The sequence below is a fragment of the Macaca fascicularis genome, chromosome 1 (genome assembly GCF_037993035.2).
Source record: "Macaca fascicularis isolate 582-1 chromosome 1, T2T-MFA8v1.1".
Taxonomy (NCBI): domain Eukaryota; kingdom Metazoa; phylum Chordata; class Mammalia; order Primates; family Cercopithecidae; genus Macaca; species Macaca fascicularis.
The window spans coordinates 134,743,527-134,759,984 of NC_088375.1; the positions used below are offsets into that span (position 1 = coordinate 134,743,527).

General features: G+C 37.9%; 1 protein-coding gene across 2 annotated transcripts in view; it reads right to left on the bottom strand.

Annotated features, from left to right (window-relative positions):
• PALMD (palmdelphin) overlaps positions 1–14,649 on the bottom strand; it is a 48,545-nt gene extending 33,896 nt beyond the window's left edge. For both annotated transcript variants that reach the window (XR_012417319.1, XM_005542620.4), the window contains exon 1: positions 14,348–14,649. Coding sequence is in view for 1 of the 2 variants with exons in the window: in XM_005542620.4 (XP_005542677.3) it covers positions 14,348–14,392 (45 nt within the window). In the remaining variant the exon portion in view is untranslated. The remainder of the gene's footprint in view (positions 1–14,347) is intronic.
• Between the last annotated feature and the right edge of the window lie 1,809 nt (positions 14,650–16,458).

Here is a 16,458-nt window from a genome sequence, read left to right on the forward strand (position 1 = left end):
CGCACTACCATGCCTGGCTAATTTTTTGATGTTTTATTGAGACAGGGTCTCACTATGTGACTCGGGCTATATCAGCTTACTTTCAAAATTTCATAAGTATTTCTTTTGGAAAAAAAATAGCTAGGCAACAGGCATGCATCTTGAGAACCACTTCTTTCTTTGGATGAAATCTGGCCATTAGTAACAAAAACTCTGGAAGCCTCTGTGAGTCAGTTCTTCACTATCTCTAGAGGTTGTTATTGAGCAAATATTAATTATATTTTAAATTCATTGTGCCAAACATTTTGGTAATTATTTTTCAGGCACCATTTTACTTCATACTCATCATAACAAAGAGATACTATGATAATTTCCATTTACAAAGAGGAAATGGAAATTTAGGGGAAATTAACTCATCCAAGTTTCATCTGACAATTGTCAGAGCCAGGATTTGAACCCAGGCAGTCTGAAGTCAGCCTCCACACTCCTAGCCAATTCACTGTGCCATTCCCTGGAGTGAAAAGTTAATCAAGCTGGTCACAAATTCTGCCTTTTTCTTCTCCTTCATGAAGTACTGTGGCCAGGAGGCAGCACTGGGACAACAAGCACTGAGTGTGACCTCTCATTAGCAGGGAGCACATTTTTAGCTCCCTAGAGGCTGGTGCTGCAACTAGCTCTCCATGAAAAGCCCATAGAGAAGAGCATGTTTTGTGTCGTGGACAGGATTGCTGAACTCAGCAATGCCTCCCCACTCCTGCTCATTGCCAGTTTGGGCTAGTTTGCCATTTGTGCTAGTTTCATCTTGGGGTTAGTAATCAGGTAATTGAATCTGTGGGTAGAGGCATGGCATCTGGAGTATTTTGGCAACACCAGGCTTATACAAGAGTTGCTATGGAATACTAATGTTTTGTCACTCAGAGGTAATATAATGCCTCTCTTATATCAGTCTAGGTATGTAGGAAGGAAATTTCATAATGTTTATAGGCACGATCCTATTTTAAGATAGGTGTACTTTTTCCTCATAAGATATTCATCAGCACAGAGTTATTGTTTCTTTGCCAAATTTCACTGGACTCTGTTAGCATTAATGAAAAATAGTATGACAATAACTTTGTTTCAGTATAGCAGAATAAACTATAAGTCAACCTTAAGATGTTTATCTAGCTCGGTTGCTAATGTACCAAAAGTTATCATCGTCAGCTAATTTCTTCCCAAATTTTCATGGAGCAAATAAATGTGAAATGCCATCTGCTTCCCCAAATTTCCCCAGCACCTGGAGCACTTCTATAGATAGCTGTCGCAACCTGGCACATCAGACGTTACTGGTTATTAACGTAACCATTATGAATAACATATTGTTGCTTATTTCTCAATGTTCAACTACCTTGACTTTTTGTTCAATGGGCATTTACCTAGATTTTTAGCCATCTGACAGCCTATTTTAGCAACTGACGCCCACAAATTTCAATCTGGAAAAGGTTATCTCTTAATTATTTTGAAAATTAATTTATTCACCTTGTACAACTATAAAGTTATTGTGACCATCCATTAATATGATCCAATGATATTAACACAATCACATATTTGATAAAAAGTAAGCACAATGCTTAAGAGTATAAGTATTTTAGTTATATTATTGATTAACAATGTGCTAAATTCTAATATGCCTAATCCTGTCAAGAAGGCAGAATTGCCTTCTTGTTTGATTATTGATTTATTCAACACTTAGCTACTTATGTGCAAATGCTATATTCAAGATGACATTAGGAGTTGTGCAGTGTTTAAAAATTATTTGGTAGGCCGGGCGCAGTGGCTCAAGCCTGTAATCCCAGCACTTTGGGAGGCCGAGACGGGCAGATCATGAGGTCAGGAGATCGAGACCATCCTGGCTAATACGGTGAAACCCCGTCTCTACTAAAAAATACAAAAAACTAGCCAGGTGAAGTGGCGGGTGCCTGTAGTCCCAGCTACTCGGGAGGCTGAGGCAGGAGAATGGCGTGAACCCGAGAGGAGGAGCTTGCAGTGAGCTGAGATCCGGCCACTGCACTCCAGCCTGGGTGACAGAGCAAGACTCCGTCTCAAAAAAAAAAAAAAAAAAAAAAAAAAAATTATTTGGTAGATGTGAGTTTACATTCTTTTTTTTTTTTTTTTTTTTTTTTTTTTTTAAACAGCATCTTGCTCTGTCACAGAGGCTGGAGTGCAGTGGCATAATCGTAGCTCACTGAAGTTTCCATTTCCCAGGCTCAAATCATCCTCCTGCCTCAGCCTCTCAAGTAGCTGGGACTATGGGTGCACATCACCACACCTGGCTATATTTTTTATTTTTATTTTTAAGAGACACAAGGTCTTTCTGTGTTGCCCAGGTTGGTTTCAAACTCCTGAGTTCAAGTGATCCTCCCACCTTGGCTAAAGAAAGTAATTTGTGCAAGTAACTATAGTCTAAGAAATAAAGTTATTACATGTAATAGTTTTTCTTTCTGTCTTTACTTTTTTTTTTTTTTTTGAGACAGAGTCTTGCACCATCATTTAGTCTGGAGTGCTAGATTGTAGTGGCACAATCTTAACTCACTGCAACCTCTGCCTCCTGGTCTCAAGTGATTCTCGTGCCTGAGCCTCCCGAGTAGATGAGATTACAGGCATGCCCAACCACGCCCGGGTCATTTTTGTATTTTTAGTAGAGATAATGGAGTTTTGCCACGTTGGCCAGGCTGGTCTTGGAATCCTGGCCTCAAGTGATCCGCTTGCCTTGGCCTCCCAAAGTGTTGGGATTACAGGCGCGAGCCACTGCGCCAGCCAACATATAATAACTTTAGTAGTAACACATGTTATCACTAAGGCACTAGTAAGGATGCAGGTTGAGGGGAGACAGGGAGAGGTTGTTCCTAGCTGATGTCATTAAGAGAAACTTTGGAGTAGCATCTGAGTGGAATATTTTGGGTGGTTACAGTGGGGCTGGAGAGTAGGGAGAAAGGGCATTCAAGTCAATGGCTTGATGTGAGCAAAGGCCTGGAACCAGCACACTGGGACATTATTTAAAACAACAAGTCTGGAATCTAAGTTACCATATAAGGAGTAGCAGGAAATTAAGGACAACCAGATGAGGATAGATTCTCAGTAGCGAATACTGAATGGCATGACAAAGGGTTTAGAATTTATTTACATATTGAGATAAGGAGCAATAAAAAGTTTTCAGGGGAAGAAGAATCATAGAGTTAAAAGCATGTTTTAAGAAGTTGAATATGGCCTCATTGTATAGTAGCTGTGGAAGGGAGAGAACACAAAGAGGAGAATCAGTTAGGCCACTGCACAACTCATACATAAGGCCATGAGAGCGTGAATGAGAAGGAGCAGAGGTTATGGATGTCAGAGTTAATAAGGAGTTAGATTTGTCAGGACTTGGCAACTGATGATATCTCATTGAGGAAAAGGAAAGTGTCAAATGGAATGTAAGGCTCTTATGCTTAGGAAACTGATGGGAGAGCAGAATGACACATAGAAATAGGAGTATCAGGAGAAGGAAGATTTTGGGAAAAAAGATGATGGATTCACCAAGTTTGAGATGACCTTGGGCCAAATAGGTGGAATTATCTGCTAGGCAATTGGAATGTTGGATGGAGAGAGATGAAGAATCAGAGCTAGAGATAAAGATGTGGGAGTTTTGAAAGGGATAGATGAGAGCAATGGGAGACATTTTTTATGAAAAGAAAAGGAGGCTAAGGAGAGCCTCCATGAAGCACCTACCTTTAATGGGTATAGGAGAAGGGGAACCCATGTGGAAGTTTATTTTGGGTCAGTCTGATATTATTTATAATAGGACTTGGTGAATTTGGCTGCATAACTGAAAGGAGCAATGAACGAACACATGTTATTTCAAATAAACAGATTGTGGGGAGCACAAAGGGCAACCACTGAGTCATGATATTGTAAGTTGTGAGAGATCTACTAATCCTACAGTCCAAATGCTTCATTTTACATGTAAGAGTTTGAAACCTTAAGAGGTTAAGTGGCTTGCTTAGAAAGGTATTTAGTAGCAGGGCCAAGACTTGTAAGAAGATCTTAATTCTCAGTCCTGGGCTCTTTTTACTTCTCACTATCTCTACAAAAGAAAAGCATGGTTGTGGGCATTTAGGCAAGGATAAAAGTAAAGAAAAATAGAAGCCATCATACTACTTGACTAGAAAGAGGGTATAGGTAGTTTTTCTAAACCATCTGAAATAATTGGAAGAGGCAAGTTAGAGCAATGACTGAAGAATTAAAATAGTTGAATGTTTTCAGGTTCATTTTGCTAGAAGCTGATAATCTTACAACTTCATGATTAGCTTTGCTGATATTTTCATTGCCTAGGGTCCGAAAAGAACACTAGTAGAAACCTCTTATTTGAATGTAATTACTACCAACAGTGCAGAGTTGGTGGTGTACAAGTAATGGTAACTTGGAAAAAAAGAGATGTGCTAACAATATTCTTAGGAAAGTATCCAGGGCATAATTAGAAGTTTACCAGATTTCAGTAAAAGTATGTTTTAACGATTCTTGAGAAACATTCTTAAAAAAATTATTGAAAATGGAGCAAAAATTTCAAGAGGGAACACAGATCATAAGGCGTGGGCAATTTACGAATGGAAACATGGACACGCAATTAAAAATGATGTCGGGTAAGAGGAAAAGAGAGCTACTATTTAAAAAAATAAAACCAAATCATTTACTATCACTGAGAGTTTCCCAATAAGTTCACACAACCAAGAATAAAGATAAGACGGTGACACTTATTTATAATAGTGTAAATAAGGTAAAAATTCAGGGTGCTGTGAAGATGTGAAACATGAAAACACCGAGGGCACAAAAAGTGCATGTGTGTGTGTGCGTGTGTGTGCGCGCATGTGTGTTATGCTAAGAACAAAAAGATAAAGGCAACAAGATGACTGCTGAGATACATAGCATAATATTAAAATGACAGAGGTAAAATACTATTCCGTTTCTACTTTACTTTCATATTTTTGATTAAGGAGAATAATCTTGATCCTCAAAAGGGTAGAACAAAAATGTCTAAAGGGAAATCAAAGCTGAAGAGGAAATACAGCATTAAAGACAGAGCTGCTCTAGTCTTCAGTCTCTGATGGGTTTCATTTCAGTGGGTAGAAAAATTTATAGACATGACAGAAAAATATTGTTAAGTAACCTCCTTGGAATCTTGGATGAAGTGAAAAGATACCAGAAGACTGAAAGTGGCAAATGACCCAATTTTTTGAAGAGGCAAAGAGGTGAATAATGAATATTTAAAGACTGGTGAAATTATGGATTAATCCCTAGCAAAGTTGTAGAGTGAACTGCATCTAGACAAGGAATGTGGTATTTAGACAAGGAATAAGTCTAGGTGGTAGCAGTTGATAACTAAAAACAAAGCATTTAAAACACACTATTTTTTATTGCTTAATTATTTCAAGATCTGCAGATAACAAAGGTTTAAGCTGGTTTTAATGATAACTAACATTTATTAATTTTTTAATATTTTTAATATTATTTATCATCTAAGACTCAATAATTATTCATCCATATTTTCTTTTAAAAAATGACTGTAATTCAGCTGAATTTATTTTGATTCATCATAGATGCTGAGTAATTGTTTTTCTAAATTTTTAACTATGTATCTGAAGTTTTATCAAATAATTATTTCCTATTGACTTAGGATGAAACTTTTATTACTTACTAATTTTTTAAACTGTACATTAGGGTCTGGTTGCAGGTTATCTGTATAGTTTTCCAACTATTGATTCTGGTACCAATACTGCATAGTTTAGATCATTTACCAATGAGATATATTCAAGTTTTCCTTTATTGCTCTTATCAAAAATGTATTGATTAATAGCCATAGTTTATTTTTCTAGTTGGACTTTGGAATCGTTTTGTTAAATTCCAATAGAAACAAAATTGAAAACCCAACTAATTCCTTATTTATCCACATTCCCCACCAAATCAGAGAAATCAACCAACCAACCAACCAACCAACCAACCAACCAACCAACCGAACAAGCAAAAATCTACACGCCTTGATGAAATTTAAAAAGTTACTCTTAATGGTCACTATCCAGAGATAATCAGAGATTGATAATGTTATATAAGATTTATATCTGCATAGTTTATTACAGTTCATATAAAATTGGGATTATTTTTACATGTTTAGTAATATAAATTGGCCACACCAGCAATGGATGAGAATACCTCCTTAGAGATATTGATTGAAACTGTATTAAACTTAAAATAAATTTGGAAGTATATGATAACTTTTCTGTTTTAAAACTGCACTTTCAGGAATAATATGTGTCTCTGGTCACATATAGTATGTCACTTGGTAAAGTTTTGTTAAATACTGCCCATTTCCTTAGCAGGTATAAAAATGCAAACATTTCTTCATGTAAATCTGGCATACTTCCTTACTAGTATTATTTTTAAATTTTAACATTGTAAAATGTTGTAGCTATTAAGGATGGAAAATTTTCACATTATATTTTCTGATTAATTTGTGTTTTTCAGAAAACTACTGCTTTATATATATTCATTGTGTATCTGGCTTCTTTACTGAACTTTCAAGTCAATTCTTATTCTTCACCTTAGAGACACTGAAGATGAAAACTAGAGAGTTCATTAACTTTCTCAAGTCACGTGATTGATCGAGTGGTGGAACTTGTGTCAAACCTGATTTTCTACAATTCCAGGGGTGATGCTTTTTTATCTTTTTATTTTTATTATTTGCTTTCTTCCTTATTGCTTTCCAAATATATCAATAGAAATACAATTCCCTAAATAAGGGACATTATAACAGCAAGGGGCTTTATACTCATCAGAGTTCTGATCAACTCTTAGCACCAACTTCTAACAGTTACACTGACAATTTGGAGACTGTCTGGAATGAGTCTGTGAAGAATGACTGAAATCCAGAAAACAAAGCTGTATAGCTTCAGTGGCAGGAGTCATGATAATTGGGTGGAAGTTAAAGGCAACCAGATTCTGGTACATTATGTCAGAACTCTTAACCCAGAAAGTTATTCTCAAATGGAACAGGGTGTTTTAAGGGGTGTTGATCCACCTGATATTGAAGTGCTCAAGGAGAAGCTCAAGGTGAGCTTGAGCATGGTGTTAACAGAGTGAGGACGTGGATAAAGAAGTTTCTACATTTTCTTCTGTTCCAATGATTATGCCTGCATCTAGCTTTGAAATACCCTACTTCTTAAGTTAGCCATGGGAATTGGGCATGGTTATCACTACTATTTATGGGGTGAATTAAAAAGCACAAATTTTCTAAACCCCATTTATCAAATAATTGTAGTCTTCTTTCCCAACCTTACAACACATTCTAACAGACCTCTAAACAGAATCCAGTGTGTGTTTTACTTATTTATTCCTTTGTCTACCCTATCTTGTTTGTTCTAACAAATAGCGACAAAACAAAACAAAACCAGGATAAACAACAAACACAAAACAAACCCCTGAATAATCAAGGGGTGATGGTAAACTTGGCCAGGTCTTCAGTGAAGAAAAATCTGTCAGTAGGCCAGACAATCATTAGCTTTCACCCTTTCTCAGCTTGATTGTATTTGTTCATTCATTCATTCACCCACTCAGGACGGTTTTTTTTGTTTTGTTTTGTTTTGGTGCTCCAGCTAGTGTTGAGCTCTTTGTTGAGGGAACTGTGAAAGATGCAAGGATGTCTTTGTCTTGAGAATTCCTGGCTGGAGGGAAGAAGCTATGTAAAGAAGTGGGATGGGGAGGAAGGCAGAGGCAAAAAGGGCCTGAACTATTAGGTGTTCTGAAAACTCACTTTGATTCTGTTCCAACCCTCTTAAAACAATAACAAATGCTTCTGAAATGACACCACAATCTCTTCTTGCCCACTTCTATTCCTTGCAAACTGGGAAAAGTGGGAGGAAACTGCAGAGGTGGAGAACTGCTTCAGGTTAGAAAATGTGGTTAAGCAAAGCAGAACCTCCATAGTTTCTTCTCTTGACTCCACTTCAAACTGTATTCACAAGCGTGAACAACAGAAATCTGAGGAAGTTCTTTTCCTTTTTTCTTTTCTTTTTTCTTTCCTTTCCTTTTCTCTTTTCCGTCTTTTCCCTTCCCTTCCCCTTCCCCTTCCCTTCCCTTTAATTTCCTGATGGAGTCTCACTCTGTTACCGAGGCTGGCATGCAGTGACGCAATCATGGCTCACCGCAACCTCTGCCTCCCAGGTTCAAGTGATTCTCGTGCCTCAGCCTCCCAAGTAGCTGGGATTACAGGCATGGACCACCATGCCCAGCTAATTTTTGTATTTTTAGTAGAGACTGGGTTTCAGCATGTTGGCCAGGCTGGTTTTATACTCCTGGCCTTAAGTGATCTGTCCGCCTCAACCTCCCAAAGTGCTGGGATTATAGACATGAGCCACCGTGCCCAGCCAGAAATCTAAGGAAGTCCTGAACAGGGGTCAGGGGTGTGATTTTGATGTTTATAAAAATTTATCATGATGGTCAGAGAATCCGATAAGCAGAAGAATGGATTCAAGTTCCAACATTTGACTAATTCCTTAGCTTTTCTTGGCCTTGGCTTTCTACTATAAAACGGGAATGATAACATATGCTTTTGAAAATACTCATAGGACTAATTAGACAAATGAGATAAAATGGATGTGAAAGTTTTATTTTTCATAGCCTAAATGCTATGTAAGAATAGGCACTGTTATTATTGTTAGAAATCTCACAATTCTTTTTCTTAGGAGATGTCCATTTTATTCCACAGTTGTTAGCATATTTGATTAATAATAGCTGTTGTAGCCCACTTTGCTATGTTACATCATCCTGTGTCAATCACTGATACATTTAATAGGTTGAAAACTTGATGCTTAGGACAGAAGAATCTAGTTTTAAGTTCCATTCAGAACTTCTGAGGATAACCTAGCTGTGTGTCTTAAGTGGCTTGACTGAATCCTCTCAGTCCCTGGGATTTTATGTAAAAACTATAATTACAGATCTCACTCAAACTGTTTTGATGATGTTTTAGGAAAATGTGCATGCCACAGGGTTCTGGGTAAGGGAACTTCTTAAGCAGTAAATGTTCATGGAGTCTCTTCCCAAAATGACATTACTATCATTTAAATAAATTAAAATATTCTTATTTCATTTTAAGAGAGGGTAGGTAGTTGGAGACTGTAGATTAAAAAGTGGAAGTCCTATTGCAGTTTTAGCATTGAACTATGTTACATTTGTTTATACTCTGGTTAGTCTTAGATGCTTATTCTCTAATTTGTTTTAATCATAGTTTTCTAAAGAAGCAGCTTTTCCTTTCAACCATCCAGTAATGTTCAGAAAGTTCATGGGGATCTTTGTCAGTAGAGGATTTAGCGAAGTAGCATTATCATTCTGTTGCACAGTGGAAAAACCTTCCCCAGTTATCAAAAAGCAGTTTCCTTAATAAGCTATCAAAATTATTATACCTCATCACATGGTCTCCTTTATGGGTGGGCTATTATGTTTGGCAAAGAAGTGTGGCATACCACATTTGTTTGAAGAAACCTTTCCGTCTCTGGAAGAAACATGTAATCTTCGTACAACACTGTGGAAAATTGTGCTAAGGTTACATTGTTGACTATTGTGGCATGGGACTTTTTTATTTAGAAGATTGCTACATCTTCATGTACCATCTTCATGTGAATTTCTTTGGAAGCTCATGACAAATTAGAAGTTGTTCCTCTAACTATGTCTTCATCATGAGATATGTTGGTTAACAACGGGGCATTATACATTCTTTGGCCACTGGTACTTTAAGAATTCCTTAGAACTCTAAATAATACAATGATCCAAACACATGTTAAGGTATGCCTTTGTTAAAGACCCAGGCTAGTTTACACTTGTTTTTACTCTCTCACTGATTCAGATAGAGCGAATAAGGAAAAATATATATGGCCAGTCTGGAATACAGAAGCAGGGCTGACTTCTTGGGTTTGTGACCTGTGAAGTCACCCAGGGCATCATGCTCAGAAGGGCCTAGCACTTAGATCAAAGCTCTGTTGTCACCGCCTTGAAATTTTGAATACCTTTTGAACAAGGGCCACCACATTCCATTGTGTTTTTGGCCCCACAAATCACACGGCAGGTCTTGCTTTGGGCCACTGTCTTATTGACTGTTAGATGATCCCAGATATTGACAAAAAGGGAACAAGATGAGGTAGAGTGCTCGGAGACACTTGTAACAGGGAACATGTGCTAAAGAAGTAACTAGAACCCATCTGTGTTCATGTTATTGTTTTAATATTGGTCTCTGTACTGTGGAGATTTCTGTTTTATGTAAAGAACTCCATGCCTCTTAAATTCCTATATTTACAAATCAAGAAAAACTTATTTGGGTATTTGGGAGTGGAAAGCAGTAGGGAGTGGATCTGGGGAAATGTGAGAGTTTTTTTTTTTTTTTTTTCATCATGAGCGGCTTTGGCCAGCAAAATCTGGCTCTGCTGCTTAAATTCCAGTGTCAGGACTTTATATGGCTCCTTTCCAAATGGAGGCAGTCCTAAGCAGGTGCTTGTACTTGTGATTATTTTTATTGTCCAACTTTTGACAGAACTCACCCCTTCACGTCTAGGCTCAAACGTCACCCTCTTTGTGAAGCCCATCCTGACCACTCTATTTAAACTTACAACGCACTCCCATCCCCACTCCTCACACTCCAGATTCCCCTTATTTCACCTCTTTTCATTCAAATGCACAAGGTGTGGTGCATAGTAGGTGCCTAATAACCATTAATTGAATAGAGGCATGAGAGACTGTGTTGATAACACACATTCCTTACAATTAAAGGCAAGCCTGGATGAGAATAAAATGTCAGCTTTCTTCTTACTCTCTTTTCCTCAGTGGAGTCTGTTCTCTGAAAGTGGATTCTGGTTCTTAAACTTCCTCTGAGTTCATCCTTCAAATAGAACTGAGTCTCTGATCACAAGACAGTCTAAGATCTAGTTTTCCAGTTTGAGCATATTCATATTTGTAATGGTATTTTCCAATGTCACTGTAGGCATGGGGGTAAGAAAATGTATTAGCTGTGGAGGAGATGTCAAAAGTATACGGAATGTCACTCATTCTAAGGGAATCTTTGTGTTTTTGAGGAGAGATTCCCTGGGCCTTTTCATTGTTCTTCAGTGTGGCCCACGTTCACTTTCAGACAGGAACTCTGCAGGGATAACTCTGTCAGTGGTACATTCAGTCCTTCATCTCATGCTTCTCGAGAATGCTGGAGTCATTGGTATCCTCAGTTCCAGTATTGTTAAAGGTGAATTTCAAATTACTAGTCTATTTCAAAATACTATTGAGTTCCAGTTAACTCTCCTTTTGTAGAAAGATCAACTATTTTTAAAAATGTGTACTGACTTGAAAAGGGCCTCAAGAGACATTTTAAAGATCAACATAATATTTAATTAACTTTAAGCAGCCCTGTTTTAAAATTATAGTTGAAAACTGAACTTCTAGGCAAAGGGGTACTTTGACCATTAATTTGGTAAGGGAAGAGTTGGTGCATGGATAAAGTAATAAGGAAGAACATGAAAGCAATTGTGTAAAATAGAATCTATGTTTGGTACACCCAAACTGAAGTACCTACCCTTGAACAATTGTTTCTGCATACTATCATAATTTTGCTCTTATTCTCTTTAAATCTTTGAGAAGACGTCTGACTAATCAAAAATTCAATTTACTGATCTGATATGAGAAATGAATGGCTTCACGATAGTTATTTAGTTTTCAATTTGAGAACCTAAGTATCTCATTTCAACTACTTAATGTGTTTAATTTTTTTTTTTTTTTTTTTTTTTTTTTGAGAAAAAGAAAAAGACGGGCACTTGGATCTTGGTTCTGTCAAATTCTGGGTATATTTTTTCAATTTATTTTTTCAATTCTCTTTTCAATTTATTTTTTCAATTCTTTGCAGTGAACATAATGACTTTTTAGGCACTTGAAACCAGATAGAATAAATACAACTGTGAAGATTATTTTATTTTATAGCCAGTCATTGGAGAAACAAATTTTAATGTAAAAATCAAATAAATCCTATAGTGTAAAAGTTTTTTTTTTTTCTTCCAAAGTGAGGTCTATGTGTTGGTATGTCTGGGTGCATTGTTCTGATTTCATTCTTGAAGAATATAAAAAATTATTTCCAGTGTAGGTAAACAGGAGGAAAAAGCTAAAATGCAAAGATTCTCACTGAGTTTTAGTCTAGATTGGAGATTCTGAGGCTTCAGTACTTCCAAAAATGAAATAATTCTTGCAAACTCTCTGCATATTCTGTGATTTTGTTTTCCTAGGGGGGAAGAGACTAGCTGAGGTGGCTTCCTGGGCAAGGCAAGGGTGAGGGCGAGGAAAGCTGGCATGTCCCAGGGCGTCCAAGAGGGAGGAGACTGGATGTGCTGTTTCCATGGACACACCACTGCTCCACTTTTCCTCTAGGTGGTGACAAATGTGACTGGATTTAGCCTGGTGAGGTGTAGGCTGGTTTATGAGAAATTTGTTCCCATAAACTTTTTCCAGTTTTTTCCCTACAACCTTTATACAAGTAGATTACTTCCAAGCTAGAATTACTTTGTGATCTTACGTTGGAGATTTGTTTAATCCTTTCTAATGGGATATATTTAGGCTGATGGAATAATCCAAATATTTTTTTAATCATCAAAAAAGCATACATCTGTATATTCAGGAACCTACTTACTCTCTTGATGGCTTTTAAGACATTATGACCATTTTCTGTTTCTATTTGCAATTGGAACCTTCAGTGACTAAGATTCCTAGCCTTAGAAATAACTGTATACAGCCATATCTTTGGAAATGTGTGGTTTTGGTAAGAGTTATAAGGTGCACTGGAGGGAAAAAGGGCTCGAGCAAGGGTGTGCCCCAACTGAAAGAGGAAAATTCAGAACAAGGGTCTACTTGTCTATTTCAATTAGCTAATTAGGAGATATAAGCATTAGAAATAGTGGAGCTTGTGACCACACAACTCACGCAGTCTAATAAAGTAACCTTTAGACAACAGCTGTAATGTAACAGGCCCGTGCCAAAAACAACAGAGCAGAGCCGAGTTCCTGTCCCTTAAAGCAGGACAGCTGAGATGGTGTCTCAGTGTAACAACAAAAAAGAACAAAACAAAACAAACAACAATCCCGATCAAGGTTTTCTGAAGAGAGGAAAATGTAATAATTAGAAGCTAGACATTTAGCAAAGCATTGTTTTAAGGATAAGTAGCAACCTTATCAATAGACTTCTGGTGTCTTACTACTGGCTAAGAAGACATTTCAATTTACTGAATGTTTCTGGGTGAAACTGAGACATTGTATCAATTTAGTAAAAAATCTAAATTAGGATTAGCGTAATTAGCTATACAATGAAAATTTTAAGAACAACAACAACAAATCCCTGATCTAGCATCAGTTTTTAAAAAGTACTAATTTTTTTCCTATACCCAATGTCAGTGGCAGAAAACGCTGAGAAATTGGGATATTGCTTTATAAAGATCTTTTATTTCTTAAAACAATTACATCAAAAGTTGTAGCTAATGATAAATGATTGTGACACAGATTTTCAAGTTACTGCCAAACACAGGGCTTTATAAAATTAAAAAGAAAGCTGGATCATTTAAGAAAAGTAATTTATTTCTTGCTTTGACTTTTTCCCGGAACAAACATAAAAAATGTACGATTTTCCTTCTCGGTATTAACAAAATATTTTCCAAATCCACTGCATGCACTGCATTCCTTTATCAGGATCTTATTCAGTTTGTGACTCTGCTGGAAACTGATATCTTAGAATTAATCTGATACGTGCTTTTACCTACTTTTCTCTTGTTTAATGCTTAAATTACGTATACTAACATTCATTTTAATTATCTTAGGTTTTCTGGAACATGCTATCACACTACAAATACAAAGTTTCAGGTCATTTTTAAAATTTCTTTTTCTCTCTTTTAAAAAAATGCTAACTTTTTGATGCATTCATAGCTTAAAAAAGTTTCCAAGTTGGGGATCTGTGTTTTGATCTAAGACCAGTCAAATGAACGTTTAAGGAAAAACTACATTTCTAAGGTACACAGAGTGTGAAAGATAGTTAATCAGACTGCCTTAACAGCTTTTGATTGTTGTTTAAAACGTAGGCACAGCCTTTTTGAAAATCAAGAACATTTGCCCTGTACTCAGGTTCTGAAGCCCCAGAGTTACAGAGGGTCATAAGGGTTAAGAGAGAAACAGAGACGCGTCCATGAAGGCTGACAGTTCTGTTTTTCCACTTACAAGGGCTCAGCGACAGGGGCAGCCGGCCACGGTCTGCCTTCCTCTAAGCAACCACCTTCATGAGTTATAACTGTACGCAGACTTACTGTGATGGCCTGGAGTCTTCCCTTCACCAGCTCAGCTTCTTCCATTCTAGAAGTCAAGGACAGTCAGACGGGGAAGCAAGTCCAAAGCTACCATAAATCAAGGAGCCTCCTGGGGGAGAGGAGCGGGGGTGACAGAAGAGAAGCAGGGAGAAATCCGCTCTTTGCACCAGTGGAGAAATGGAGAAATTCCCGACTTGTCAGGAGCGTCTCCGAGCAGATGCACAGATCAGGCCAGACAGACACATGTAATGAGGGTGTGCTGGGGAGGCAGACGCTGAGGCTGCTGGCATGAGTTGACTGACAAGTTTGAACGGCAGCGGCACAAGCCCTTTTCCTTCAGGAGCTGCCAGCTCTTTGTTGTAATGTGCACAGTTAGCAAGGCACATTTTCTTATTAACTGTTCCTTACCCAATTCATTATTTTCCAGGAGTGGCACAGACAGCCAACACACTGAGTGTTTAATCAGCCTCTGCTCTAGCAACACACAGCCATCCCCGGATGTGTGGGTCTGTGTGTGTTTGTACAAAGCTCGTTTACCTGCTCTCTACCTCTAGAGAGAGAGCCTTACCTTGGCTGAGGCAGAAGTGCCAAGTCACTTGTTTGCCTTTCTTCCACTGATTGGCTTTGATAATAATACAACAATCTATAGCTACTTTAAACTTCATGTAGCGGTGAATTTACGTTGGTTTGTTCTCCCCCTTCTACACCCCACCCCCGACCCACCTGCTCAGCAATTTGTTGCAAACTTTGGAATCTTTAGGTCATGGAGAACTCAAAGGTGTTAATGTGACTATATTGAGAAGTTGGCCCACCAGGGTATTTAGTGTGGCTTAAACACCAAGTGCCACCTTTTGTTATTGCTTGACTTGGATTTCTGTGGAATGCAGTTCTTTCTTGGACGTTGTTCAGAAATGACACTCTTGGCTTTCAGGAAGGTGCCCATTTTGACCTCACCAGTTACGCAAGAGAAAGGAGTGAGCCTTTGAAAATGTGATGAGACATTCTGGAACTGCCTGGAGCCCTGGACTGTGTGGATATTCCCCTCTTTAGAAAAAGGCAGGCAAGCCCAATGGGACTCCTAGGTCAAAGCAGAGGCTGGGAAGCTGTACAATTGGCTCTGTCTGTTTTCTTTTCCCTACAGGTTCTTTAATTAAATTTTGTTGAAGTAAATCCTAATTACCAACTACCTCATTATTATGTGTTTGAATGCTATTAAGCACTTTCATATCGACATTCAGTTGAAGAGGTGAAAAGGACAACCCAAACATTGAACATATTTCCTTTGTAGTTTTGATATTAGTAATAATAATAGCTAATATCTGTTGCATTCTCTCTATAGGCAAATGCATTCTTGCAAAGTGCTGAGGGATAAGTGCTATAATCCCCGCTTTAAAAATGAGGGAACAGGCTCAGAGAGGTAATTTGCCATATAGCTAGTAAGTAGCAAAGCCAAGATTGGAACTCCAGCTGCCTGACTTTATAAGTGGCATTCATCAAGGACTGCCCAAGGACACAGGGCAAGGAGAGGCACAGGCTGAAGGTTAAGTCAGTCTTTATGAGAAGGGGTCGGGCCCCCAGCCTCCTCCTCCATCTAGCTCCTAGAACACTACAGCTGGGTGTAACAGCCTAAGGCAGAATGGTGTGGGAACGTCCTCTGGAGAAATTTATTGGCCCTACTGAGGTTTCCCCATATTATTGGCTGGAGTTCCCCAACCACAGAGCCCTCATCCCAAGTCAGTCACTATAAGGTGAAACCCATGTTTTAAGAGTCTGAAATTATACTTGAGAGTAGTTTGTCTTTGCTCATACATCCTCAGAAGGGACACTTAGGGAGACCAGAGAATAGGAGGATTGTTTGGATGTAGGCCAAGTTTGTTTACTGTTGGATGCATATTTACGCGTTACAAAAAAAAAATCAAACCTTCAGAACTTTTGATTTTGTTTATTTGTAGATCCTGGCTGAAATTAAAAACAAGAAAGCAGTAATGATAAATATCTCAGTCAGAATTGCATATTTGGTGCCCAGAACAAATGGGCAGTCATCCAATTATTAGTCTGGATCTTTTCCTAAAAACAATTTACCTCTCAAATCTCATTTCTGCTAGAGGAAA